This window comes from Anopheles gambiae, chromosome 3, assembly GCF_943734735.2.
Source record: "Anopheles gambiae chromosome 3, idAnoGambNW_F1_1, whole genome shotgun sequence".
Taxonomy (NCBI): Eukaryota; Metazoa; Arthropoda; class Insecta; order Diptera; family Culicidae; genus Anopheles; species Anopheles gambiae.
The window spans coordinates 87,723,898-87,750,552 of NC_064602.1; the positions used below are offsets into that span (position 1 = coordinate 87,723,898).

The 26,655-nt window shown below is 45.1% G+C and overlaps 3 protein-coding genes across 15 annotated transcripts in view; all 3 read right to left on the reverse strand.

Annotated features, from left to right (window-relative positions):
* Positions 1-1,888: 1,888 nt before the first annotated feature.
* LOC1281004 (polyadenylate-binding protein-interacting protein 1) lies at positions 1,889-14,082 on the reverse strand. Of its 5 annotated transcripts, none has more exons than XM_061663163.1 (10): positions 13,875-14,059; positions 13,781-13,803; positions 12,908-13,396; positions 8,189-8,574; positions 5,703-6,164; positions 4,605-4,775; positions 4,299-4,517; positions 4,127-4,231; positions 3,675-4,036; positions 1,889-3,595 (listed from the first exon to the last, which is right to left on the reverse strand). In XM_061663163.1, the coding sequence occupies exons 3-10, from the start codon at positions 12,948-12,950 to the stop codon at positions 3,469-3,471; spliced, it is 1,875 nt and encodes a 624-aa protein (XP_061519147.1). In that variant the 5' UTR covers positions 12,951-13,396; positions 13,781-13,803; positions 13,875-14,059; the 3' UTR covers positions 1,889-3,468. The 5 variants fall into 5 exon arrangements, with proteins under 5 accessions (XP_061519147.1, XP_061519146.1, XP_061519144.1 ...); XM_061663162.1 differs by having other exon boundaries at positions 13,697-13,803; XM_061663160.1 differs by lacking the exon at positions 13,781-13,803 and having other exon boundaries at positions 13,875-14,082.
* Positions 14,083-16,830: 2,748 nt separating this feature from the next.
* Positions 16,831-21,277, reverse strand: LOC1281003 (dihydrolipoyl dehydrogenase, mitochondrial). The gene is made up of 4 exons (XM_061658254.1): positions 20,927-21,277; positions 20,399-20,548; positions 17,716-18,888; positions 16,831-17,627 (listed from the first exon to the last, which is right to left on the reverse strand). The coding sequence occupies exons 1-4, from the start codon at positions 20,966-20,968 to the stop codon at positions 17,472-17,474; spliced, it is 1,521 nt and encodes a 506-aa protein (XP_061514238.1). The 5' UTR covers positions 20,969-21,277; the 3' UTR covers positions 16,831-17,471.
* Positions 21,278-22,601: 1,324 nt separating this feature from the next.
* LOC133393396 (probable serine/threonine-protein kinase DDB_G0277071) overlaps positions 22,602-26,655 on the reverse strand; it is an 86,773-nt gene continuing 82,719 nt past the window's right edge. For 8 of the 9 annotated variants that reach the window (XM_061658243.1, XM_061658246.1, XM_061658240.1 and 5 more), the window contains 2 exons: positions 25,338-26,605; positions 22,602-24,521 (listed from right to left, as the gene is read on the reverse strand). In XM_061658243.1, the coding sequence (XP_061514227.1) occupies positions 23,466-24,521; positions 25,338-26,605 (2,324 nt within the window). In that variant the 3' untranslated portion in view covers positions 22,602-23,465. The remainder of the gene's footprint in view (positions 24,522-25,337; positions 26,606-26,655) is intronic. The other variant, XM_061658245.1, reaches the window with a different exon arrangement.

Consider the following 26,655-nt stretch of genomic DNA (forward strand, 5'->3'; position numbering starts at 1 on the left):
AGCAGCAGCAGCAGCAAGCAAGCAAATCCGTTATCCGTTAAGGTGTACTGGAGATGGGAGAGCGTATTAATATTAAGCGTTTTTTTTTTTTGTTTCTTTTGCTTCTTCTATTTGCGGCACATTGAAGTGTGACATCGAGAAAAAGATGGTGCAGGATCTTGTTTAGAGAAAGGAAAGGGATTTTTGGAGAATTAGGAACAACATTCGCAACGGATAAGAGATGGTAGCGAAAGGGGGAGACAGAGTGTGTGAGTTGTGAATGGTGCGGTGTGCGGTTGCAATATCCTGGTGCCTGGACGGGGTTGAACTGTGTATAAAGTACTGAAAGCGTTAGTGAAGGAGCGACAATAGTGCCCTTTCGATACGCCCGCTTAATCGTAACACAAGCAAACAAACGGTTTGTGTGTAAGTGGGTAACAACTCAAAGGAATGAATACCACAAAGGAGGGGGGTAAATTGTTACACAAAAGCGAAAAACCATAAACCAACACGAAAACAGAAAATCAAGTAGGGAAATTTAGTTCTTAGCGGAGTAATCAAGGGAGGGCACTCACCGGGGAGTTTTTCTTTCCGTTTTGTTTGCGCAATGTCTGAACGTTCTTGTGCAAGTGCGTTTTCCTGTGTGTGCAGCAGTGTGCATTAGTAGAAGAAAGGAAGTGTGTGTGTGCGCGTGTGTAGACTGTCAACCATTTCAAGGGAAAGTCAAGCAAGTGTCCTCTTGGTGCCCCCTAATCTACTACCTTCTTGTCCTTGGTATAGATGGAGTCAATCCAGCAGAGACTCCAGCAGTCCCTTTACAGCTCGGTAGTGGAAGGAAGTGGTACTAAGCGCGGCATTACGGGAAAGCCAAAGCAATGAAACGGCGATAACGGTTTTAATGACGGTAAACAGGGCGAACGATTCAAAACAAGTACAATTAAATCATGTTAGGGGCAGAAGCAACAATTTCAACCACAGAAAAGGATCCCCTTGGCATCACTTCGCAGGGAATGCATAATTCAGCTACGATCCTTTAGCTGGTCTCAAGCACGGCTGTTGTGCCAATATGCCTCCAACAAGCAAACAAAAATAAAATGCCAAAAGTAGCAATACCGACGGTTAAAAGGAGCAAACAGAAGTGCCCAAACATGAAAGGAAAAGGGATTCACGCAAATGAATGCTCTCGTCTAACTCGATCGTTAGGCACGATAAAAGCCGTATTTGTAGAGCAATTGGCATATTGTCCCACACAGTATTGACTCATTCCTTTACCCACTCGACAGTGAACAATTCAAACACACTCACACCGATCGATTCCTAATGCACACACACGTGGTGGTGATGCACTTTTGAACGCTGCTGCACTATTGTTTCGGTTGATCTGCAAATGCCTTGAATGTGTAATAATTAAAGGAAAATTAATCAAAACTTCCTTGTCATAACAACAAAAAACAAAAGAATGTTTAGACATTGCACACACACAGACACAAAAATGGAAAGAAAAACAGGTGGAGAGGTGGAAATAGAAACAAAAAAGCGGCAGAAGAAAATTGAGTGCTGCAGCAAAAACACACTCAAACACACGCAAACAAACAAAAAAAGCCTCTCTTCCCCGATTGTATTTATAATCAGTAATGTGGAATTATTTAACTTTTATTTCCTATACATATGAATATATATATTTTAGCAATAAACACTGAAAACGGAAGAAAACTGACAAAACTGAAAAAAGACGAGAGAATAACAGAAGGAGAAAAATGGAAGAGAAAACAGTGCGAAACAGTTGTAACCAATTGCTGAACTGTGTGGCAACACATCCGAAAATTGGCGAATCGTTTCCACAGTAAGGATTGTTTTCGGATATTATGCAGTTTTTGTTTTTTTGTTCATAACATACCCTTCCTACAGCTTCATTTTCATAATTTTCATTTATTGTATTTTTTTTTTCATCATTTTTATTCCAGAGAACACTTTGTGCCTTCTACTAACCGAAAAGCGAATTCATGTAAAATATATGTATATTTATGTAGGTATGTTTTGCCGTGTGCGTGTGAGTGTGTATGTATGGGTGTGAAAGAGGAAGAAAACGGACGCGACACACACCAAATGGCGTGTTAAAAAAGAATGTACGTTGAGCCTATACACATTTATATTGCCTGTCGGGAGGGTTCATGTTGGCTCATTACGAACTTTCTGAGCATATTTTAACACACACTCACATACAAAAAAGTGAACATTCAAAGGCAACTGGGAAGCAACGTGGATATACACAAGAGGATGCATGGCTAAGGGGACAGCCTTCACGCGTAAGTATAAACCTGTTACCTTACTTTGTAAGCAAGAAGGAGACACTTCTTCAAGAACCAATTATATCGTGCGCACTGTTGTGTGTGTTGTTGTAAGTGAGCGGTAACATTTGCCTACTCTTGCTGAGATCCTGTTCTTAGATACAGATGGGGAGAAGCTGCGTTCTACTTTCTCCGGGATGGAGAGAGCTGATTTTCCTTGATTTGACGAGCAAAAATCCGTTCAGACAGCTCTATCTATTTTAAAATTTCCTGAGAGTATTGCGGAGAAGCTTTTCCCGCACGAAAAAGGCCCAGGCAAAAGGCCGCAGATTAAAAGCATGTGCACAAAGGCACACACACGCACACGTACATGAGAGCAAAAAATGCATGCCGTACTTTCCTCTCAATGCCGACCCTTTAATGACTTGTTTACACTTTTCAAAAATACAAACAATAAACACAACACACACGCACACACGCAAGAGCGCGAAACGAACGAGGCACGGAAAAAACATTATAAATACCACCATGGAGAGAGGGGGGGGTTTGGAAAACAGTTTAAAATGCACCTGGCGACTTTTCCTTTGGCTGCGCGCTACTAAGCTGCGCACGCACGCGCTCTCCTTTGTGCCTTGTCCCCATTGTTTCATGACTAAATATCCTTCCTTTCCTTGTTGGCTTCCTTTTTTGTTTCTTTTCTTGCATAATAATGCGCTCTATTACGCTGCGGGGCTCTGTCGGGGATTCTTCTCTATTGCTAATGTCCTCTGGAGCATTTTTTTTGTTGTTGTTGTTGTTCACTCTTTCTTCTTAACTTCTTTCCCGCCACGATTCTGATTCGTGCGCGGTTACTAAATGTTGTATCTATTCTTCTTTTTTTGTTTGTTTGTTTGAAATTATTCATTCTATTCTATCGACAATTTGAATGTATAAGTAGTGTGTGTCTGGTTTTTTTTTTTTCATCAAGAGGTGTTTCTCTGTAGCTGGATATTGTTTAACACTCTCTTTCTATGACTGCTTTTGCCTTTTTTTTGTAATCTTAACTTTACTTCCGACTTAACGCACTTCTTCCTCCTTCTCCTCCTCCTGCCCACTCCTTCCTTCCAAGCGATTTTCTTGTAGCTGCTTCTTTTATGTTTAAAAAAAAGCAGCAAAAAACAGGAAACGTTCCAACTGCGACACTCTCCCCCCCTATCATCTTTTATACGTCCGGCCGGTACGGGTGTTGCGGCTGCCGATTTTGAGGATTGCTCTGCAGGAACTCCACGAAGGCTTGCTGCACCTCCGGATCGTCATCCGGATCGACCAGACCGTACTCATCGTCATCGCTGCAGCAAAGAAGAGGAAAAAAATGCAATCGTTAGTAATGAAAAAGGCTACTAGTAACGGTCTGCGCGTTCAACTTACTCGTAGCCACTGAAAGCTTGCTGCGCCTGTGCCTTGTTCTTGACGTTCGTTTCGAGAAATGAGCTTTCCTCCTCGGTCAGCACCTGGCCGTCCGGGCCGTAAAAGACGGGATTGTTCTGGTACTCGCCGGCACCGATCGGGCCGCCGGGCCCCATCGCGCCAACACTGACCGGCATCGGGGGCAGGGCCGCCGACGGCGTCGAGATCTCCTCGCTGCGGCCCCACGCAATCTTGCGCAGCTCGATCACCGAGCCGATGATCTTCTCCGCCGCCGACGGGACGGAACTGCGCGCCTGGTCCAGATTCTTCATGATCTGGTCCACCTTGTCCGGGCAGTCTTGGTCGAGCTCGAAACCGCACAGCTGATGGATATCGAAAGAGAGAGAGACAGAGTGAAAAGAGGATGAGCAATCAAATGAAATTAAAAGGGACAGCAAAGCTCCCGCTCCTACCTTTAAGCATTGGCAGACACATTTGAGATTTTCCGGACCCTTCTTGGCCACTAGTATCTCGATCGCACTCACGATGTACTCCGAAATTGTCTTGCCGAATGGTTCCTGCAAGACAAAAGAGTGATGAACATATTTTGCTTTGCGCGCGTGGCACACTTCCCACACTGCTTACCTCCGGCTGTCTCAGCTGCATGTACAGCTCGGCTAGGAAGAGAGTCGCGCCGCGCACCTTCACCTGCTCCTGCTTCATAAACTCCGGCAGCTCGCTGTTCTGGTGGTCCATCTTGAGCTGCAGCAGCTCGCGCAGCATCAGATTGGGCGCCTTGTTGATGCTGTCCAGCAGCTGACAGAGGCGGGCACCCATGTAGCGGAAGTTCGATTCCCGGATCGACTGTTTTGGAGGCGTGGAAAGATAATACACACACACAGTTATTTCAAAATCCATCTATTCAGCCAGCAGGCAAACACTGCTTCTCACCTGATCGAAGATCGTCTCAATCGTGGTGCTCAGCACATAATGATCCTGGTACAGATCGCCCAGCCTGTTTGGCAGCTTCTTCTTCACTTCGTCGAAGATGCCCGGATTGTCGAACAGCTCGGCAATCACCTCGGTCAGATAGTCCAGCGCTTCCGTCTGTCGGTACGAGATCTGCAAACAAATGAGATGCAATGAGTGAAACCACCGAAGCAGGAGGATGATGATGATGATGACGGGGGCTATCTCACACCAGCGAGTGAGGGTGTTCCAACTTTTGATGAAGAACGATAGCGCGCACGCGGGGAGGAAGTAATGAAGGAAGTGAAAATGAGAAGCCAAAGCATGGAAAGTTACAAAAGCTGTAAAAGTTGTAAAAGAAATAACAAACAACCGTACAATACAACAACAAACATAAACAATCAGAAAAAAGTACTACAAGAAACACACTGAAACATAAAAGCACAAAACAAACACCTGTTAAAAGGAAAGATTAGTACAAATAAGTGCAAACAATACGATATAAAGATAAAAAGCGAAAATGCAAAACCACAAAACATACGAAAAGAAGATGGAAAAACAAGCCCCAGTTGCAAGCAAAGAAGGGAAAGCCAGAACAAAAACAAAACATCACACAAAACCAACGAAACAAACGAACAATCACAAACGTACAAATATACAGTGAAACACGCAAGTGTGCACAAACAATAACTGTAGTGCGTCGTTTAGTATAAGGTGCCTTTATATTAATCTAGCAATACTGATGATGGTACGATGAAAGAAGCAAATGTAGCAATGGCAGCGATAACAGTTTGCGAGAAGCAAGAGAGGGAGAGAGCGAGAGAGAAAAAGCAATTGATAGAAGGATCGGGAATTCTACGTCCCCAGAAGCGGGGCCATTCCTTGCGTGCTCTCCCCTGCTTCCCCACGCCGCTTTTAAGATGATTTGCACGAGCGGAGAAAGGACGCGTTTCCGCTTCTACAGGATGGCACAATTCACGAACCAAGTGTTGTAGAATGTTTCTGGGGAAAATGGTGCGAACGCGCGCGTAGCTCTGGGGTGGGTGATGTGGTTGTTGCGGTTCGAGATCCGGCCCCTACCTGTTCGAGATCTTCCTGCAAGTTCGAATCCCAGTTGGCCGCCATGCCGGCATTGTAACCACCCGCCGGGCCACCACCGCCACCCTCCATATAGTCGTGATGGTGGTGATGATTTCCACCATACTGCTGCTGCTGCTGCTGCTGCTGCTGGTGCATCTGATGATGCTGATGATGGTGCTGCTGCTGATGGTGATGGTGTTGCTGCTGCTGGCGGGAGCGATGATGGTGCTGCTGGCCACCACCATTGTTGTACTTCCGGTGATCACCACCACCTCCCATCGCCATCGGATGGTTGTTGGAGTAGCCGCCGCCGCCGTACGGATACTGCTGATGCTGCTGCTGATGGTGCGGCTGATGATGATGGTACCCGTGGTGCTGCTGGCCACGGTGCTGCTGATGATGCATTGACTGCTGATGGTGCGGCTGCTGCTGGTGATGGTGGTGCTGATGGTGATGATTAAACTGCGCGCGTCGAAGGAGTCAGTGCCGCATTCCAGGTTAGGGGATAGAGTTGCCAAAAGGTGTGTGTGCGTATATACACGTGTGCACAGATTGGAAGGTGTGTAGGAAGGGAACAAAGGTTGAGCGTGCATGTTGTTGTTGGTGCCGTACAGGTAGAGGATGAGGCGGGTTGGTGTGTAGTACCGGCATCGCGCAAGTTTTTTTTTTTTTTTTGTTTTTTTGCAAAGACGAAATCGAGAAGAGATTCGTATTAGTACATGGTGTAGTAGAGTGTATATATATATTGTTTTTACATACAGCATATTTAAATGCAACGAGTGCAAAAGGTAATAGTAGTAGTAGTAGTAATAGTAGCAAGACATTTATCGTTACATTCCGTAAGAGAACGAGAAGGAGAGAAGAGAGTAGACAATATATGTTTCCAGTTGAAGAATTTAATTTGTTAGGCAAAATGGAAGTGGAAGTGAGGAACAACAAAACATTACCAAATTTTAAAAAAATAGAAGAAAAAATAGAGCATAGAGATAGAGAGAAAAGATAAAGAAAAGAAAGAAAGTACATTAAAAAAAAAAAGAAATAAACGAAAGAGGGAGATACAAAAGGCCATTTTACTTGATTTCGTAAGCTTAGCAACGTTAAACGCAACCGCAGCATTTGAAAGCACAAGCGCATCAGTTGTTTTCGGAACGTCATCTAGGCTTTGGACAACCTTCGCACTTGAAATCGCAACCGCGGTACACATTATCACAATACCAGCGTTGCCGATTCAAGGAAGTATCCAATTACAAGCGTATAAACGGAGTCAGGGCAATTGACAGATTGAACCAAAGTTTATGTAGGAAACAGGTCGATGCATAGCTCTTTTTAGCGCAAATACAAAGATCTAGGATTTGACAGTTGCCTCGCTCATTTCTGCACGCACGCTCGAAGTGAACGGGGTGTTAATTTGGTGACTTTTTTTACTTATTTCGATGCTTTTTCTTCATTTTTATTCTTTTAATTACATTAAGAATATGTTCAAATGTGTTCTCCAATCAAAAATTCGCACTAAGCACAAGGGTTTTACTGAAAATTAACTGTTTTCGTTGCGCCAATTTATTCACAACTATTGCACTTGAAATATCAACAAAAACTATCGTTTTAAAGAGAATTTAGGGTAAAAATGCCTAAATCGAAGTCAGCATCCAATACAAAATGTAAACAAACCAACTGAACGAGGCAACTGTCAAATCCAGACTTTTTCTGCTTGCTTTCATTTGTCAATTCCTTAGGCATTCATCTTCCTGTATCCTATATGGACTTTGGATTGAACACATGGTTCATTACAAGTTATTAGGAGATTTTTGAGAAAAAATCAAAGATACTCTTGCACATAAGTTTAAAATTTACAAAATCAAGTAAAAACCCTGTAAAATAAAGAGATACAGTAACGTAACAGAGCAGAAAGGAGAGCAAAAAAACCAACACGACAACAAAGAGAAAGAGAAAAAGGAGTGATTGTGGGTCGAATGCAAACTAAGCTTTAGAACACAGCATGTCACTCAGATTGTAGTCAGCTGGCCCAGGGCAACTAAATCGAATCGAAAAAAATCTGCTTCTATAAGCCACCACTATGCCGCAAATAAATAGGCATTCTGCTTCCAAGTGAAGCTCAAAAAGCATTTCACAGCAGCGTATAGTATCGCGCCTCGCAAATTCAGTCCAAAAGCAGCCAACCAAAACCAAATTCGAACCAAACAGTCTCTTCACAGCTTCTTCTGTTACATTTTTACACCTTCCCGATTGTTGCTTCATTACTTATCAAAAGCTATCGCAACCAACAACAAAAAAAAACTGATATTAAAGCCCATCCTTGTCCCCTAAAACGGAAAGAAACAATACACCCTTCAACCCAACAACCAAACCCCCCGAATATGGGAAGAGAAGAAACTCGAAACGTTCGTCTCCCTGACACAAACACACACCTACACAAACACAGACCCGGGTCCCGTCACAGCCACCCATCCCACCCTGAAGAAACTCACCTCCTTTCCATTATCACCACCACCGTCCACGATCTGCATATTGCTTAACCGGTTCTGCACGGCCGACACGTCGGACCCGTTCGCCATCATCATGCCCCCGCCGTTGCTGTTGCCGGGCAGCTGCTGATGGTGCGCCATCGCACCGTAGTCGTAGCCGCCGCCACCGTCACCGCCACCGCCCGGTTCGACGCCACCCTGCGCCATCGCGAACCGCTGGTGCACCTGGGACGGTTGATGCATCGCCATCTGCGGCTGGGGATAGCCACCGCCTCCGCCGCCGCCGCCCTGGTGCTGGTGGTGGTAAGAAGGATGTTGTTGCTGCGGTAGCGGCTGCTGCTTAATCAACGGTACAAACTCTTTCGCATCCACCGACAGCTGGACGACGTCTAAAACGAAAAACATAACAACAAAACATTAACATTCGGCTATTCTCTGTGTTTGGGGACAGTTTAATGGTTTAACAGTTTGGAGACGTAGAGAGTGAGAGATAGTTAAAAACGATCGGTCGGTTGTTGCCTGCAGTGGGGCATCATCCATTTCTTTCTGCCCTATTGGCGGTAGATTTGAACTTGATTAACGTTAGTCGCATAAACACGACCATTCCTTTACTTACAAACACGCTGTTTTTTACACGCTCACTGTTCAAGGTGCATCAAAGGTCACACATCCGGTACCACCGCGAGCCGGAATCAAAACACAACTAACGGCGAAACCCAAACCCACTTTCCTGTTGTGCCTGTGGCTGTTACTGTGTCTGTCTGTATGTGTGTTTTGTTCGCTTTTACCCCTTTCCCGGTGTGTGTGTGTGTGTGTGTGTGTGTGTGTGTGCAGAAGAAAAACGGCTGTCGAAAGTGCAACCACAGCGGAGACAGCACCAATCATGCCAATGACCGCCCCAATACACCAAGCGATGTGGGGGAAAAGTGCAATTTCATCGTCATCATTGCACCCACACACACACCCGTGCCCCGATTTTCCTCTCACGATTGCGATGTGGTGTGTGGTGACCATGTGTGTACTGCTGCAATGGATTAAGGAAAACATTGAGGATTTGGGAGCTTGCGAAATTCGATCAAAACACAGCGCCAGATCCAGACCAGAGTGTGAAGAAGCAGCTCGAGACTTTCTTCTCGGGAACCACCTCCTCCTCCTGCTTTCTCACGATATGTCCAACGTTTGTGTGTCTTTTTTCACTGCCAATATCGGACCCCCTTCCCCCTTCTCCCCCTTCCTCTGCGGTCTCACGTTTTCTATTTCAAGAAACCATTTTTTGGCACAATGTGCAATAAGGAAAACAGAGAGGGAAGAGGATAAGAATGCTGTTTATGGGGCGCATCGCACACAACACCATCACCGCGTCAGGCCGAGCAAACGAGGAAGTGCGCTACGTTCACGGACGATGATTCATGGTGAGGTGAGCGCGATTAAGCAGAGAGATTGTAAGGAGCAGCGCCAAAACTAAACACAGCCAAACAAAAACAGCAGGACGCGGCGAGGCAATTAATGGACGGCATTCCGAGCACGAACGAACGCACGCACCCCATACACACACCCCGGGAGGAAGTTGATTTTTTACTACACTGTGTACTGTATTAGTGAAAGGGTTATCTTCCGGTTATTAACTTTTCTAGGTAGTGTTTAGAAGATTTCTGTTTGATTTTTGGTAAAATAGTGGTAACGGTCAAGTGCAACTTGCATTAGGCACTTGTAACATAACGAACTTTCAACCAAAAATGGCAAACAATCGTCGAAATCTTCAGAGCACTGAAGTCTTGAGGAATACAGGGTTATTTCTAAATTTATGTTTCTTATAAATTTGGACCTAAAAATACAATATTGAATCAAATTCATAATATAGCCACAAAACCATTGCACTGTTTTCTGCGATGGAGAATAGCATTACAGAGCATTCACAAGTCATTTTTGAATGTGCACAACATTGTTCATCACCTTCAAGATGTTTTTCAACAGCTGTCAAAAATGTTGTATTTGCATCACAATACAGGGTTTACCAACCCGAATGTGCACATCATTACAGGATTTTCCAAGTCACTTTCGAATGGAAACAAATGTTATTCACCGCGTACAAAATGTTATTCCACCTCACACTGATAGTTCAATTCCATCATAATACATTGTAATTCTTTCAGCATGATTTTCAACACATCAACTGTCAACCGGTGATGCGATCCGGTTTCAACCTCCGGTGAAATAAACGATGGCAGCAGCTCGCTGAAGTATTGAAAATCATGCTGAAGAAATTAGAAATTATTACAGGGTTTCCAAGTCAATTTTTTAATGCACGCGTTGTTATTCACCGCGTGCAACATGTTAATCCACATCAATCTGACATTTCATTTCCATCACAATTTTGTTAAATTCTTCAGCATGATTTTCAACACGACTCATGCTGGATTAAGTTCGACAGTTTTTTGTGATGCGTTGAAAATCATGTGTTGAAACTGAAATTTAATTTTGAAACCAATAAACCATTTGACAGGTGTTCAAAAACATCTTCGATGAGGTGAACAAATTATGTGCTAATTCGAAAGTGACTTGAAAAACCCTGTATGATGAAAATGACATGTCAAATCGATGAGGAATAACATTTTGCACGCGGTGGATAACAATGTTTACATTCGAAAGGGACTTGAATACCCCTGTATTATTCACCTCCAAGATGTTTTTCAACAGCTGTCAAATGGTGCATCTGCTTCATAATAAAACTCCAGGTTTTACACACTGATTTTCAACACATCATAAAGAACTGTCAAACTCAATTCAGTTTGATTTTCATCACGTTTCAAGCTAGGTTGAATTTCGCAGTTTTTTGTGTTGTGTTGAAAATCATGTGTAAGGCCCAGCTGCCCGCGACACACCGGAAAACCACCGTAACGAAAAAGTTTGACAACCGACACAAATAACGCTTGTTTTATTGTAAACAAACAAAAAGTGAGTTTTATTTTTCTCGACTCTGATGAGAATAACAGGAATATTTAAGTTTTATTCGTGTAAAATAAATTGCTGTTTTGCACTGCTGAAGCATACTAGCAGCGATTTCGTTAGGATTTCATCTGTTAATTTTTTTTTTTCGTTTCAGTGGTTTTTCGGTGTGTCTGACAACGGCCTAAGAATTGAAGCTTTATTGCGATGCGAATACAATGTAAGACAGATGTTGAAAATCATCGTATTGTTGGCGAATCATTATGTGCACATACGAATATGGTTTGGAAAACCCTGTAATGCTGTTAACATTGGAAACTGTATTGGAAGCTGCTGCTATAACATTAGAAAATAGCAAAATTCCGGGGAAAAAACATTTTTCTGAGACAAACTGGCGAAAGTCCAGGAAAAATTGATTGCAAGTCATGATTTTGAGATGTGTTCCATATTTTATCAACTTCTTCTTATCTGTTAAGCTCGATGGAAAATCACGTCGAAGCTTAACGTCGTTTCTACGGTTCTAGGAAAACGCAGACTTATCTCATCCATCCAAAAGTTGTGTATTTGCATCACAAAAAAACTCTTCTTATGAATGATTTTTAACACGTCACAAGCTGGATTGAGTTTTTCAATTCTTTGTGGAGTGTTGAAAATCATGTGTAAGAATTGAATTTTTTGTTTGTTTATTTGTATAGAGACTTTGTGCCAATTGGCCTCATTCGTCTCTTTCTTTGAAATTTTATTGTGATGCTGTTGAAAAACATCTTGCAACCGGCGAGTAATGAAAGTGCACATTACAACAGTGACTTGGAAAACCCTGTATTGTGTTTCGGTTGCAGAGGTCTCATTTCTTCCCTAACCGCCGACGTTATTATCGCGGATTTCATAAAGAGGACTAGAGTGGCATTCGTAACCACGAGTTATTAGCTTTCTAACCGCTTCCTATTGTTTGTTTCGATTTGTTCAGCCCCGATCAGCTGTTTCTATATTGCCAGACTGCTTCTCTATATTTGGTTTGCGCCCTGGTTTCAGTAGGTGACAATGTTTGTACGTGCTCCGCCGCCATGGTGCTCTCTCTCTCTCTCTCTCTCTCTCTCTCTCTCTCTCTCTCTCTCTCTCTCTCTCTCTCTCTCTCTCTCTCTCTCTCTCTCTCTCTTTCTAATGGTTTCATGTTATGATTCTTCAGGGAAATGAGTCGTTGCACTGGTCTGTTACCACAAATCAGTGTCTATCATTGGGTCTATATTTAAGGCAATGTTTTAGCGAACGTAATCTAGGACAACAGGAGAAGCAGGCGATAGGCCAAAGGACTATTGTTTTTTCCCCCATCAATGCACCACGAGCAGGCGTAGCCTACTTTTTTTTTGGGAAGTTGCATGCTCATGTCCCCCCTTATATTTGCTTCTCTTCCTCATCCGGTCCGGTAAAATTGTCAACATGGACCCCCCAATTCCTACATCTACCCACACACTCACACACACATACGCGCGCGCACGCATACAAGCACACACGCACCATCATCATCATTGTCAGTAGCACCAGACACCAGCGTGCACGTATGCAGCGCAACCATCCATTTTTCTTTTTTCTTCATGGCGACCATCTTTCTTTCTGCCTGTTCCGAAATCATTCTCATCCCGCTGGCAAATTCTTTGGGGTCTGTTGCCGCCGCTACTCAATTACACTCTTTCCATTTCACAGATTGGATGTGCTTGTGCACGGGGAAAGCTGCAAGAAAATAACACTTTAAGGTTACATTAGCCTACTACTACTCACTTCTCGGTAGACGCATCGCGGGGTAGTTGTTCTGTTGCGCCATCGTCCCCGCTGGTTTCGTCGGAAGGGGCACACTGCTGTCTGGAAAATCGGCCTCTGGGGTTCCTTTTTGTACTTCGGTTTGCTCGCTTTTGAGTACGGTGTGTATTGGAACGTAAGGTATGCAGTATGTGTGTGTGTGTGTGTGCTCTGTTAGGCCACACTCGTTGAACTTCTGTCTTCTTTTCTCGCCCTTCAACTAACTCCCGTTGAGATGCACAAGGATTAACCTTAGATTGTGTATGCGCGTAGCTTTGTATGGGTGTATCCCCCGTACAGGTTTGCTTTTAGCATGCACAATGTATTTTCTGCCTTTTTACGTCGTTTCTCACGGGTCACCGTTGGGGGGGTTGGAGGACGATTGAGACGATTCCACGCAACTATTTCCTATCACAGCACAGAATGGAATTGATGCCACAGAAAGCTTTTCACTTTATACACTTTTTTCCTCTGTAGAAATGAATAACCATAGGATTAACAACAACCGAGGACGAACCTAAAGGAACTGGGAGCGTATTTCGCGATTTGCGTATTGCGCACCGTGCGTTGTACGTGCGTGCGTATGCCCGTGTTTGTGTGACGGCAAAGGAGTGTGTTATTTATTCAAGCGCGATAGAGGTTCGGGGCGATTCTCACTTCCGCCTCTAAGACCGCCTTCCCGTACGCGTGCTGTGCCACACTGCACCACTACACTACACTCCTCCCTTTGCGATCAACAAACACCGACGGGCTTTTTTTTTCTCTCTGTACCACAGCTCTTTTCACGCCTCGGTCTACCGCGTGGCGAAGTAACGCGTGTCGCACAATCTTTACACACACACACACACTACCCACCAGCACCAATTCGTGCGTGGCGCCTGCGAGGGGGAATTGATTTTTCACGGTGAGACAAACTTTTCTACGGGTAGACTGGGATGGCTGGGTGTACCTCTGCACTGCACTGCAGTTTCTTCTTTCACCAAATTGCACAATTCTCGTACGTTGCCCGGAGGTTGCTCTGCCTCTGACGTGCGTGATTAGCTTTTCTTTTTCCTCTCTCGCTTCTTGACAATTTTTCATCGAACTGTTTCTTCACACGCGCACACACACACAGCACACGGCCACATGCACGCACACACGGCAGGTGCTGGCTTGACAGTTTGACGTGCGCGTGAGCTACCCGTACAACATGGCGAGGGGTTTTGACCAAAGTGGGTATAGGGACTAGGTGGGCTTATAGGTTTGGCGGGAAGGCCATATTGGACGAACGAATGACAGGAGGGGATTCGATTGTGATACGTAGTTTTTCACCCACACTACGACACATCATCCAAAATAGCCATTGGAATTCACACGCATACATCAACAAATGATCGAATCCCCTCCTGTCATTTCGTTTTCATTTTTCTACAGTACGGCTGTCAATTTGTTCGGGATAAGCCCACCTGTATAATAAACCCACTTTGGTTTTGACGTTGAAAATCGCTGCATCTCGCTCAAGGTGTATGGATATTAGGAGGTGAAGTGCTTCAGAGCAAATTGACATTTCACGACTTGACATAACAATACTGGGGGCTCCGGTATTAAAATCGGGAAGGGCTGGAGGGGGGTATAGAAAATTGTATGCGATTTGACATAACAATACTCAATGATGGCGCCCGGCAAACGCGCTAATAATTCACCTCCTCAATAAATACACCTTGATCTCGCTCATTTTCTCTACCCTGCCTTTACTTACCTACAGAAGAAGAAGAAGAAGTTCACGCTCGTTGTGTCATGCCATCTCTTTCGCGCCGTGTGGAGGTATGTACACAACTAAATTTCTGAAATGTGGGGTTCCTAATTTTTGTTGATAATTTGCATCGAAATCTACTACAGGTGTCCCCCGAGATACGACTGTATTTGGGACCGAAAAAATGTCCCAAAGCAAGGCGTAAGTCGAAATAGTCGTATGTCGAATATCTATGAATATAAAGTTTATAGCCGAAGTTGAAGAGTTGGAATTTATGATATCGTGTATTTTATATAAAATAATGTTCGATAATGTAATAATTATATTTAAAAAACCGTACACAATATAGATATTCAAGATAGGGTAGTTGTGGAATCTTTGGAAATGTGTGTACAGGCGTACCCCGAGTTACGACCTCCTCGAGTTACGACGATTCGCAGATACGACGATTTTTATTTTGACAATTAAAAGTTGTCATTGAGAAGAAATTGATGTATTTTTTGAATTTCTAGGCTGATAACCGTTATACACACATTTCCAAAGATTCCACAACTCCCCGGTCTTGAATATCTATATTATGTAAACGGCTTTTGGAGGAAAATTAATACATTATAGTACATTACTTTAAATAAAGTACACAATTTCATAGATTCCGACTCTTCAATTTCAGTTATAAACTTTATATTCACAGATATTCGACATACGACTATTTCGACTTACGCCTTCCTTTGGGACATATTTTCGGTCCCAAATACAGTCGTATCTCGGGGGACACCTGTATATCGGTTATCAGCTCAGATATTCAAAAAAATACATCAATTTCTTGTCAATCACAACTTTCAACTGTCAAAATCAAAATCGTCGTATCTGCAAATCGTCGTAACTCGAGGGGGTCGTAACTCGGGGGACGCCTGTATAAAGTTTATAACCGAAATTAAAGAGTTGGAATCTATGAAATCGTATATTTTATTTAAAACAATATACGATAATGTATTAGTTTTACTCTAAAAGCCGTTTACACAATATAGATATTGAAGATGGGGGAGTTGTGGAATCTGAGGAAATATGTTTGTATCGGTTATCTGCACAGAAATTCAAAAATATGTATCAATTTCGTCTCAATAACAACTTTAAACTGTCAAAATCAAAATCGTCGTATCTGCGAATCGTCGTAACTTGAGAGGGTCGTAACTCGGGGTACGCCTGTACAGTTTAGTGCAAATGTTATTAAATTTAATACGGCAAGGGCCGTAGGATTTGATGTGCAACACATAGAATCGTCGTTCAAAGCGGCCGATTAGATTAGATTATCATGCTGGCCTTTCAGGAAGATGTAACATGTACGAGCAAGTGATATGGCGGAGCGAATATGTAAATATGGCACACACATGAAATGTAGAGCCCCGTGGGGTCAATGAGGGGGAGGTGAAGGAGTGGTGGAGTATATTTATTTTTTGGCCATTTAATTATCTTCACCAAAACAATCGCACACCATCGCGAGCTTTTTGGCGGCCATCTTGAACCCCCACAAACTCTCATTCGAAACGTCAAAAACCCTCACAACGACTTACAAAAAGCATCGTCATCGAGGAAAAATCGCACCGATTTGGAGCGTTGGCGAGCTCACAAAAACCGGGTTTTACCGAATCGAAGCGTTTTGAAGGGCGGGTTAAAAACTTGACGAAAAAAAAACGTATATCTTTGCTTTGTAATTTGAAATTGTGATCAAACACGGTTAACAAAAAATGCGATAAATTTGTAATCTTTATTCCAGCCAACGATTCGATTGTTGGTTTATGTAACAAAACCTATTTGACCGATTTAAGGACACAAAATCACATTCCAAGTCACTGTATTAAGGTATTTTTTCCAGTTGGATTTTTAAAATCATTTCAATCATCATTTTTAAAGCTAAACATAAGCATAGAAGAAACTGCAAACAACGTTTAAGTAAGGCTTAAGTCTCAAAATTTCCTGCAATACCGTACAAATGTGTTTCGCAATCATTACTTCTTAATGTTAGTAAGTAGAGTATTTGAACCACAGTATTTGAACGAATACACAGGTTTTTTTAATGAATGTAACCTTGATTAAGCTTCCTTTTTTGAAAATAAAATCATTCACACTTGAACTCTTTCGAATGCTATGAAAACGACTAAACGGCGCAGACCAGTTTATGAGCTAATAAATAATCTTGCTTTTGGGTTTCATTTTATTCGCCTTTGTTTATATACTCCACTGTTTCCAACAGAAGAACAATCTAATTCAATGGTTCCAGATTCAAAAAAACGTTCTAAGCCGGACAATCGCTCCTCTTAGCACGAGTCCTTAGCACTTCCGGAAAGGAATAATGCCAACACCCGTAGCGTAGGAAGAGACGAGCAGCATTTGTTGTTTTACTCTTCTCTCTTTCGCGTTTTACACTTACAAGGGAAGGTACAGACTGTAAGAATGCTCCCCTCCCAACGGAGGTTGTTTTTAAAAATTGCTTCGTATCGTTTCCCTTTTCCTCCCCCAATTTCCTATTTTTTTCACCGCCTTTAAGTCGGTCGTCTGCTATCGAAAAACAACACAAGAAACGGCCCTTCCGCCTATCTCGTCCGCCCGCATGATGATGGTGTGCCGAAAAATAAAAGGCGAGGAGTTGTTTAACGAGACATCCCGTATAAGGGAGGGATAGGGAAAAGGCGGTTCGTCTGTAAGGTTTGCACACTTATTTGCTCGCTTTACTTCACCATAAAAATGGATGTGTTGTTGGTGGTGCTGGACTGGTAGTGGGGTTGTGTTGCGGGTGTGTGGTTTTTTTTTTACAAATTAGAAGTTGATCGGCTTGCCGAAACTGGCCGCTGTGTGTGCCTCTCGCAGGGCTTCGGCGCAGGTCGGGTGAGCGTGGCAGACGCGGGCAACGTCCTCGGCGGACGCACCGTACTCCATGGCAAGGACAGACTCGTTGATCAGCTCACCAGCGGCCTGGAATTCGAAAGCAAAAAGAAGAACAATTAATTGAGAGTTTCTTTTTTGTTTTAATTATCTAAAATTGAAATTCTAAAGCCCTTACCGGTCCAATGATATGCACGCCAAGCACGCGATCCGTCTGCTTGTCGGCCAGCACCTTCACGAAGCCGTCCGTGTCGTTGTTCGTCTTGGCGCGCGAGTTGGCCGCGAACGGGAACTTGCCGACGTTGTATGCGACACCTTCCGCCTTCAGCTCCTCCTCGTTCTTGCCGACCCAGGCCACCTCCGGGTGGGTGTACACCACGCTCGGCACGCAGTTGTAGTCGATGTGCACGTGCCCACCGAGCATGCCCTCCACGCACACGATACCCTCGTCCTCGGCCTTGTGCGCCAGCATCGGCCCGTGGATGCAGTCGCCGATCGCGTACACGCTCGGTACGATCGTCTGGAACTGGCTGTTCACCGGCACACGGCCCCGGTCGTCCTTCACGATGCCAACGTTCTCCAGCCCGAGACCCTCGGTGTACGGCCGGCGGCCAACGCAAACCAGCAGCACGTCAAACTCCAGGTTCTGCTGCGAGCCATCCTTCACGCTCTCGACCGTCACCGACACGCCGCTGCCGGTCTTGGCCGCGCTCATCACCTTCGTGCCGAGCATAAACTTCATGCCCTGCTTGGTGAGAATCTTCTGGAAGTTCTTCGACACCTCCTGATCGATGCCGACGCCACCGATCGTGCTGAGGAACTCGATCGCGGTAACATCCGCACCGAGACGGCCCCACACCGAACCGAGCTCCAGCCCGATCACACCGGCACCGATCAGACCGAGCCGGCGCGGCACTGCCTTCAGCTTCAGGGCGCCGGTCGACGAAACGATCGTCTCCTCGTCCACCTCGATGCCCGGGAAGGGCGTCACCTCCGAGCCGGTCGCGATCAGGATGTTCTTCGTGTTGACCGTCTCCTCGCTACCGTCCGCCTTCTTGGCGACGACCGTGTTCGGGCCGGTGATCGTGCCGAAGCCGTTGATGTGCGTGATCTTGTTCTTTTTGAACAGCTGCGCGATACCGCCGGTCAGCGATTTGACCGCCTTCGTCTTCTGGCCCATCAGCACGTCCAGGTCGAGCCGCACGTTCTCCACGTGGATGCCGCGGGCCGCCAGGTCGCCCGAGTGGGCCATATGGTAGTAGTGCGAGTTGTTCAGCAGCGCTTTCGACGGGATGCAGCCCACGTTCAGGCAGGTGCCGCCGAGCGTGTCGTTCTTTTCAATGCACACGGTCTGATGAGAAAGGGTTGAGGGTGAGAGAGAAAGAAAATCATGGGTATTAGAAGAAAGTTATTGAGATTATGCTGCTGTGGATAAGAAGATGACTAAAGTACCAGTAGGATATGTTGCAAAGCATTTAACATTTGCAGTCGTTATCTACTTCTAGATCTTTTAGATAATAACATCGTATTTTCATGAAAATTGGAGTTAAGTGTCTAAAAAACACTATTTTACATGGTAAACTATTATTTCAAATGGTTGAAAATTATGTTAGATCTAGTTTTGGAGCTTAACGTCGAAGAATTAACACGATCAATGCAATGATCGGCGTTGCAATGCAATAGGAAAGTCTTCCATTTTTGATATGGTACTCACAGTCATATATTTTCAGGACAATTTGCAATGTAAGCAGCATTATTCAAACCTTTGGAGATGTTTTTCTTTGGCACAACATAAATACCAATATATGATTGATGTTGAAAACCATGTAGCGAGCGTTGAATAATGTTGTTTACAGTTGAAACTGTCCCGAAGGCAGTGTAAGATGCGTTATATTAAACGAATGTACCGAACCGTAGCTGTGGGAAGTTGAATATTACTTGTTTTGCTTGTCATTGACAAGGTTAAGTATTAATTAACATATGAAACTCGCCATTGTTAACACAAAAGCCGTCAAAGAATTGCGCCACCGTCCAGGGTTTGCTTATGATCGATTTCTTATTGTAAGACGTCATTATAGGAAGTGTCCCTGCGTTCAGTTGCTTTTAAAAATGGTTCTAAATATGCTTCTTAAAAGTATTTTTGAAACAATGAACAAATTGTTCCTCTCTCAACACGATCGAGACTTGGCATTTTAACTATTTTTGTGTTCAGTTATCGAACAAAATGAAGCTCGAGCAACTTATGAACCTGCGAAATGATTCGCCTACATCCCTAAGCCCCTATCGATCACACTCTAACATTACGTAAATCCGCCGGCAGCATGGTGGCAGCGAAGCGCGTGCGAATTATTTCCATAAACCGACGCAACGGCTCGGAAACACAGCTGACCGAGTCATGTTGCGGTCGTTTAATTATAGCCGCACTATGGGACAATGTCGCTCAATTGACACCATGTGTTAAAAATCCTCAATCTCCAAACAACCACACAACATTATAGAAGTAAGGAGAACCGAGTATGTTGTTTGACCATAACGGAACAAACTGCTATTTATAATTAAGGCCCCTCTCCACATCATGTGGCCACACTCCACACTTTCACTCAGCGTGTCCACAGTGCCCCGTGCGTGTGCGTGACCTTGAGCATGCTGCTGAGTGTTGCGCGCGCGTCATAAACACATCTGACGTCTTGGGGCCCGTCCGGTCCAATCGTCATCCGCCAAACATAGCAGCCACAGGTCATGATACCTCCAAGCACTTTATCACAATGTGCGTGTATCAGTGTGCTTATCAGCGCTGCGACTTCTGCTTCTGCTAACTAAATTGCCATCACGCTTTGCTTGCGTCCCCCTCCTGCACTCACCTTCATGCCGAGCTGGGCAGCTTTGATGGAGGCGACGTATCCACCGGGTCCGGAACCGATGACCACCAGGTCGGCATCGTGTGTCGTCGAGTAGTACCGGCCGTACAGGGCACCGAGCACCGCGCCATGGTTTCGAAGGCTTGCGTTGCCCTACGGCGAAACAAAAGAGAAAGGATCGGATCATTGCACCGGGAATGACGTATGACAACCGGCGGACGTAGAGCAGCTCCGGGTGTGCTGGCGGCGCAGGTATGGGATTTTGGCAACATTGTGTACCAACACACACACACACACGCACGCACGCACGTTTTGCCAGCATAATCCGCCACCGATTCACCATTTGTCGGCATTTGCGTCGCGTCCGTGTAATAATGCCATCGCTCGAATGATTGACGGGGATTGCATAATCGATCCCTTTTCTTCTGCCATTTAGCGAGCTGGTACGAATAGAAAAAAAAACACCGTCCGCACACGTCGCACCACACGTTGGGAGGTGGGTGTCTATCTCCACCCGCTCCCTTCACCTACCTTGACGGCAACATTAACCAAATATCGAATGTTGCACTGCATGATGGTGTAATGCTGATTACGGGCAGCTGGCGGGTAGATCCTTCCGTTTCCCACTCGACTATGGCAGGCGCACAGGCAGGCGGAATGCGTTTGCTTTCGGATGAGGGGAGCGGTGTGGGTGGTGGTGGTCTGGTCCGGTTCCTCTTTCGGGAGGTTTCGTGTGCCGCAAAAAGGTCCACTTCACTCGCGCAAATAGGCAAACGGCAAACTTTTTTTCTTTTATTCTCTTTCTATTTCGCGAACCTGCTGACAGACGTCAACGTTGACAGTTGGCGCTCGTGCGCTTGACAGCAGGCAAGTTTCGTTCAGTTTGTGCCAAGGACAGTGGGACAACGCCATGGGAAAGTCCAAGTAGGCATGTTCTCTTTTGTTGCGAATTTTACTACTTTTTCACCAATTGCATAAGCGAGTTCAGTTTGCGAGATCAATTTGAATTAAAGTTTTTTTTATCAATTTTTGGTTAGTGTTCCATTAGCAGAGCATTCTTATCCTATTAATTCCATTTTTATTTGGGTCCTAGACAATGCCGTTTCCTGCTCCGAATGATTGCTATGGAAGAGATTATGAAGAATTGTTGAACGTTTTTGAACACAAATGAGGTAAGCCAAAACATTCAATCATTTTACAAATTAGTTCGGATAGTAAATTAAATTCGTTAATGGGAATACACATGTATAATTATACTGATTTTTTTGTTGTTTCTGTACATATCTTACTACACCTTTCTGATGGTACGATGAAGTACCAAAAGAGTCTTCCAGTTCCGGCTTGCCTCGGTTACTGTTTCCTGTGTTAAGATTTCAGCCATCAATTGGTCATTCAATTACCACTAGCTTAAGATCTAGAGGAAATACCATAAGGCTCAAAGAGTACAGTCGCGGGTATCATTTTTTAATAAATAAGATACTTCTTCTTTAGTTCGCTCTGAATCCAGGACGTCGCATTAGTACAGCTATGTACTCCAGGACACACGATCCAGTTTCCAAGTTCTCTAACTTCATTCTGTCTCGTACAGCACATCTCGTTTGTCTGATGCTTCATGACTCCTTTCTGTCGAAGATCACCAGCTGTGATATGATCACCAGCTGCGTCGAAGAATACAAGTGTGATATTTCTCACAGGACTTGTATTCTCTAAATATCTTTCCGTTATACTTCTGTAGAAGACTAGATGCAAGCTAAGCGTGCACTATGCAGTCTAAGCGGTCGCGTGGAGGATGAGGATGTCGCTGTTATTTGATAGACCTGATCTCAAGCAAGGCATATCACCATCATGTCCATTGATTTTCAATTATACTTTTGTTGTGTTGCTCAGATCAGTTCAATTTTTAAAAGTTCTGAAAAAAACGAGTGTTACGTGGTCCTCCTGAAATGGTCCACAAATCATGCTGTCGTTCATTCCACAGCCTCAGGAAACAGTTCATTTCAAACGTTGTACTATATCTTAGGGAAGTTTGGATAATCCAAACCGTATAGCCCTTTTAGACAGTTCACACTGATTGGGATGGCGTACTACGATGCTGTCCCTAAGCTAAGGTTATATTATTAAGATTAAATGGAATGCCATTCCATCTAGCTTAGTAGCTCTAAGTTCGGATAGCACATCTTGGATAAAACAGCATCCTCATCGGGCCTATTCGGAACAGTGTGCTTTATTCTTTATTTTTACATGATTTTCATCGATTGATTTCTAGGTGTTTTTTTTTCTAGCCATTTTTCTTCCATCAGTTTGGCATCGTTGGACGTGGAAGGTAGATAGATGATGGAGATAGATGGAGAGATAGATGCTTGAGAGGGAGGGAAAACATAGTACAATATAGAACGAGGTGTGTCTGTGATTCTAAAACTACTCGCTAGGGATGAGTATAAGAAGGTATAATTTTTTTACTGCGGCTGTAATCTTGTTCTGATAATCATAACTTCGTTCTTACAACGTTTTTGCTGCCTATATGCTAGAGGAAACCATAAAATAACTATAACTTACAAAAAAAAAACAAAAGAAACTGGTGAAAGTATGCAGGTGCAAGGATAGATAGAGTTTTCTCCAAGGACAGAAAAATGAATAAAAAAAAGGATCAAAAATACTCCGCTACTCTCTCTGTACACAATTACACATTCTTCACTCGATCGCACTATCGATACTTGGGGAATTAAATTAAAATAGCGCTGGAGAAAAAAAAACATTACATTAAATTAGCTAATCAAATGGAAACAGAAGGAAAGTAATAGCCCCGAGAGCGAAATATTGAGTGCTTCTGCGGTTTTTTTTTTCTCGAATAGAAAACTCATATACACATCTGGGCTCACCTGAAGACAGGGTGCGCATGATGTGTATGGAGAGCATATGTATCACGTGACTTAAATCAGATAGAAGGGGGCGAAAGGAAGGGCATGAGTATTGCTTTCGGCATCAGCTGCTGGATCAAATATTTACAAGCGCAAACCACCGAACGAACAGGCATCGGCACTGCGCATCAGCATGCGCGCTGGCTGATGTACTACATGAAACGAGGAACGAGCAGTATGTAGCGCTTCCGGCGCGAACCCGTTGATCCCACGTTCCTTAACGATCGCCTAGTACGGGTACGATGGCGCGGCACGTCCAGATAGAACGGATCGCTCAGTACGTCACTCTCCTTGTACTCGTCGTACCCCTTGACCGTGCCCGGCTTTGGACGCACTGTTGTGCCGGGCTGCGATGGCGTGCTGGCGGCAGTGCTCGAGATGGAACCACCATTGCTCGTGATCGAGTAGTTGATCGTACGGCCGTGATTGTCCCGGATGGAGGTACTGGTGGTGACGATCACCTTCGGATGGCCGGGCGTTACCGGCGAAACACCGACCCGGGCCGACGGCTGGACGCGCGGTGGCGAACTGCTGCTGCTCTTGTGGTGCTCATTGTTGATGATAAACCTACTAGTGTTGCTGGTGGTGACGGTACCACCACCTCCTCCGCTCGGGAGTTTCTTAGAGCTACGATCGTTACTACTAACGCTACTACCACTATTACTGCTGCTGCTACTACTCTTATTACTAGTCACTCTATTACTGCTAGAACTATTTGCGCTAGGATTAGTATTAGTTCGCTCGGTATCACTTCTCGACACGGCCGTGCCGTGCTCCTTCTGGTAGCGATCCTCACCCGTCTTGCCGGGCGATGCATTCTTGGCGATAACAAATTCACTATTGGTGTTTGACTTAACGCTATCTAGGGTAGGATTGCCCTGCTCCGACTCATCCGCCTCGGAACTGTAATCCTCGTCATACTCGTACTCTACCACCGGGTCCTGCTGTTGCTCCTGCTCAGCTTGCGATTGGTGTCCACTGTCCGCCTTACGCTCACCGGTGGCGATCGGCGTTTGCTCCTTGCTGGCCGTCGTCGTCCCCTTGCCGTGATGCTGGTGGAAGGGTGGATCCGAACGCTTCAGCTCCTTGTGCTGGGGGATCTGCGTCAGATCCTCTACGTCCGGGTCGAACTGTAGCGAGATGTCCTTCTGATTGCGCAGCTGCTGCTCGAAGGGTAGATGCAGCGGTACCTGAAAACGAACCGGATACTGTCCGGGATCAGAAACGGGACGTAAAGGTTGACGGATGTGGTGCGAGATGGATGGCGAAAAGTGTTGGGGAAATATGATCAAGATTTGGTGAATCGTTGTATCTGAATCTTTGCAGCAGGCAGACTGGTTATCTTCATGGATTCGTGGGACGTAAATGATCCTAATTGATCCACTTATCATGAATAAGTTACCAATCCTTGAAAATTTCTTGAAATCCTATGAATCTCCTAGAAGTCATTCAGGGGTTTTCATGGGTTCTCATAATTTTAGGACACTTTCTTGACTCCTGCTTATGGCTCTTACTTTCCTGAACTTTACGTGATGGTAAAAGGACTTTACAGCACCATTTGGAAAGGCACGTTGAAAATTCCTATTAGATACGCAATGATGCCTTCCAAAAAGGATATCGTAAACTCCACATCCCGTCATACAAAATTCAGTTACCGTAGAAAAGATTCAAGTTTAACTATAAAAATTATAAGAAAAAATGATAAGATTTTTCAAAGTTCTATAAGCAGTTCTATTAACATTTATCTGATACAATTGGCATACATTCTGGAATGTCTATCATATCATCTATATCTATCATAAGTCATTAAAACAATCCTCTAATATTCTTGAAAGTTGTCCAAAATGTCAAAGATTCGCAAGATTCAGATTCAATTTGAGATTCAGATTCAAGATTCGTGATTCGGCTGACTCTTCATAGAAGATTTAAATGGAAATTGTGGATATTGTTCTTATCTAAATTAATGAATCTTCTGTAAAGAGTCGTGTGAAGCACTACTCCTGAGTGGTATGCCGAAGACTCACCTGAGGCGGTGGTTGTCTTCGGTATCCTTCGAAGCGTTCCTCCTGCTGCTGCTGCTGGTGATGATGTTGATGGTGTTGCTGCTGCTGCTGTTGCTGTTGCTGGCGTAGTATATCCTGCCGCTGCTGGGGTGACATTTGAGGAGCGACCGACTGTGGTAGCTTGAAACCCTGAGCCCTCAAGCGGAACGGTGTCAGCGGGGAGGCAGGCGAAGGCAGCGCTAGCGGTGACGATGAGGCAAGCAGCGGTATTCTCTTTGGTGCTTGTGTTTGTTGCTGCTGCTGCTGCTGCTGCTGTGGCTGATTCGATCCAAATCCGCTCGCACCAGCCCCGGTCGCGAACGGTAAACGCTGCGTGGCGGGTGGTGCTGCGGACGAGGGTACATTCTGTTGCTTCTGCTGCTGTCGGTTAATCTTCTGCGTGTGCAGTAGTAACAGTGCCTGATGATTCTTGATCTCGGCTTCGTGCTGCTGGACCTGCTTCTGCTGCTGCTGCAGTGCTTTCTGCTGCTGCTTGACGGCCGCCTCCTGTTGGCGTTTCTGCAGCTCCTCGTGCTGCTTGGTGATGGCTTGCTGTTGGAGTAGCTGCTCCTGCTGCTGGCGCCGCTGATGCTCCAGCTGTTGCTTCTGTTTGTGTGTCAGCGGAGGTTGCGACGGTTGGGCTTTGGGCTTCGTGCCACTGCCGGCGGGCGGTGTAGCTCCACCATTATCACCGTTACTAGAAGGTGGACCGCCGCTGACACCTCCACCATTGCTCGTGGTGTGGGTGGTGACCGTCACGTGCGAGTTTGTAACGGCCAGCGTGCCCCCGTTCTGGAAGTGCTGCTGCTGGAAGGATACGGCCGGCTTGACGCCACCGGCTTTGGTTGGCGGTTCCGTTTTTGGTTGATTGCCCTGCTGCTGTTGCTGCAGCGTGAACTGCTGCGGCGAGAAGCTGCCGCCTTCCTCCAGGGCGGGCACGACGACCGAATCCTGATCGGCGGACTTGCTGTCGTCCGGGTACTCCTCGTCCTCATACTCGTAGTCCTCCTCGTCCGACGGGGGTTTGCCGGAGGTGCTCGAGAACGCGTGCGTCGGTGTCGCGATCGTGGAGGATGAGATGGGCTGTGTGAAGCCCTTGCTGTTGCCGTTGTTGAAAACGAACCGTCTGGATGGGGTGGTCGTCGCTGGCGGCTTGGGAGTAGTGGTGGTCGTCGTGGTAGTAGTTGTAGTCGTCGTGCTGGTGGTTGATGAGGAATCGCTTCCTTCGCTCTCTTCCTCCGAGCTGCCATCTGTAAGAGGGGAATAAGCACAAGACATCAACATCATTCTTTTCTAATTA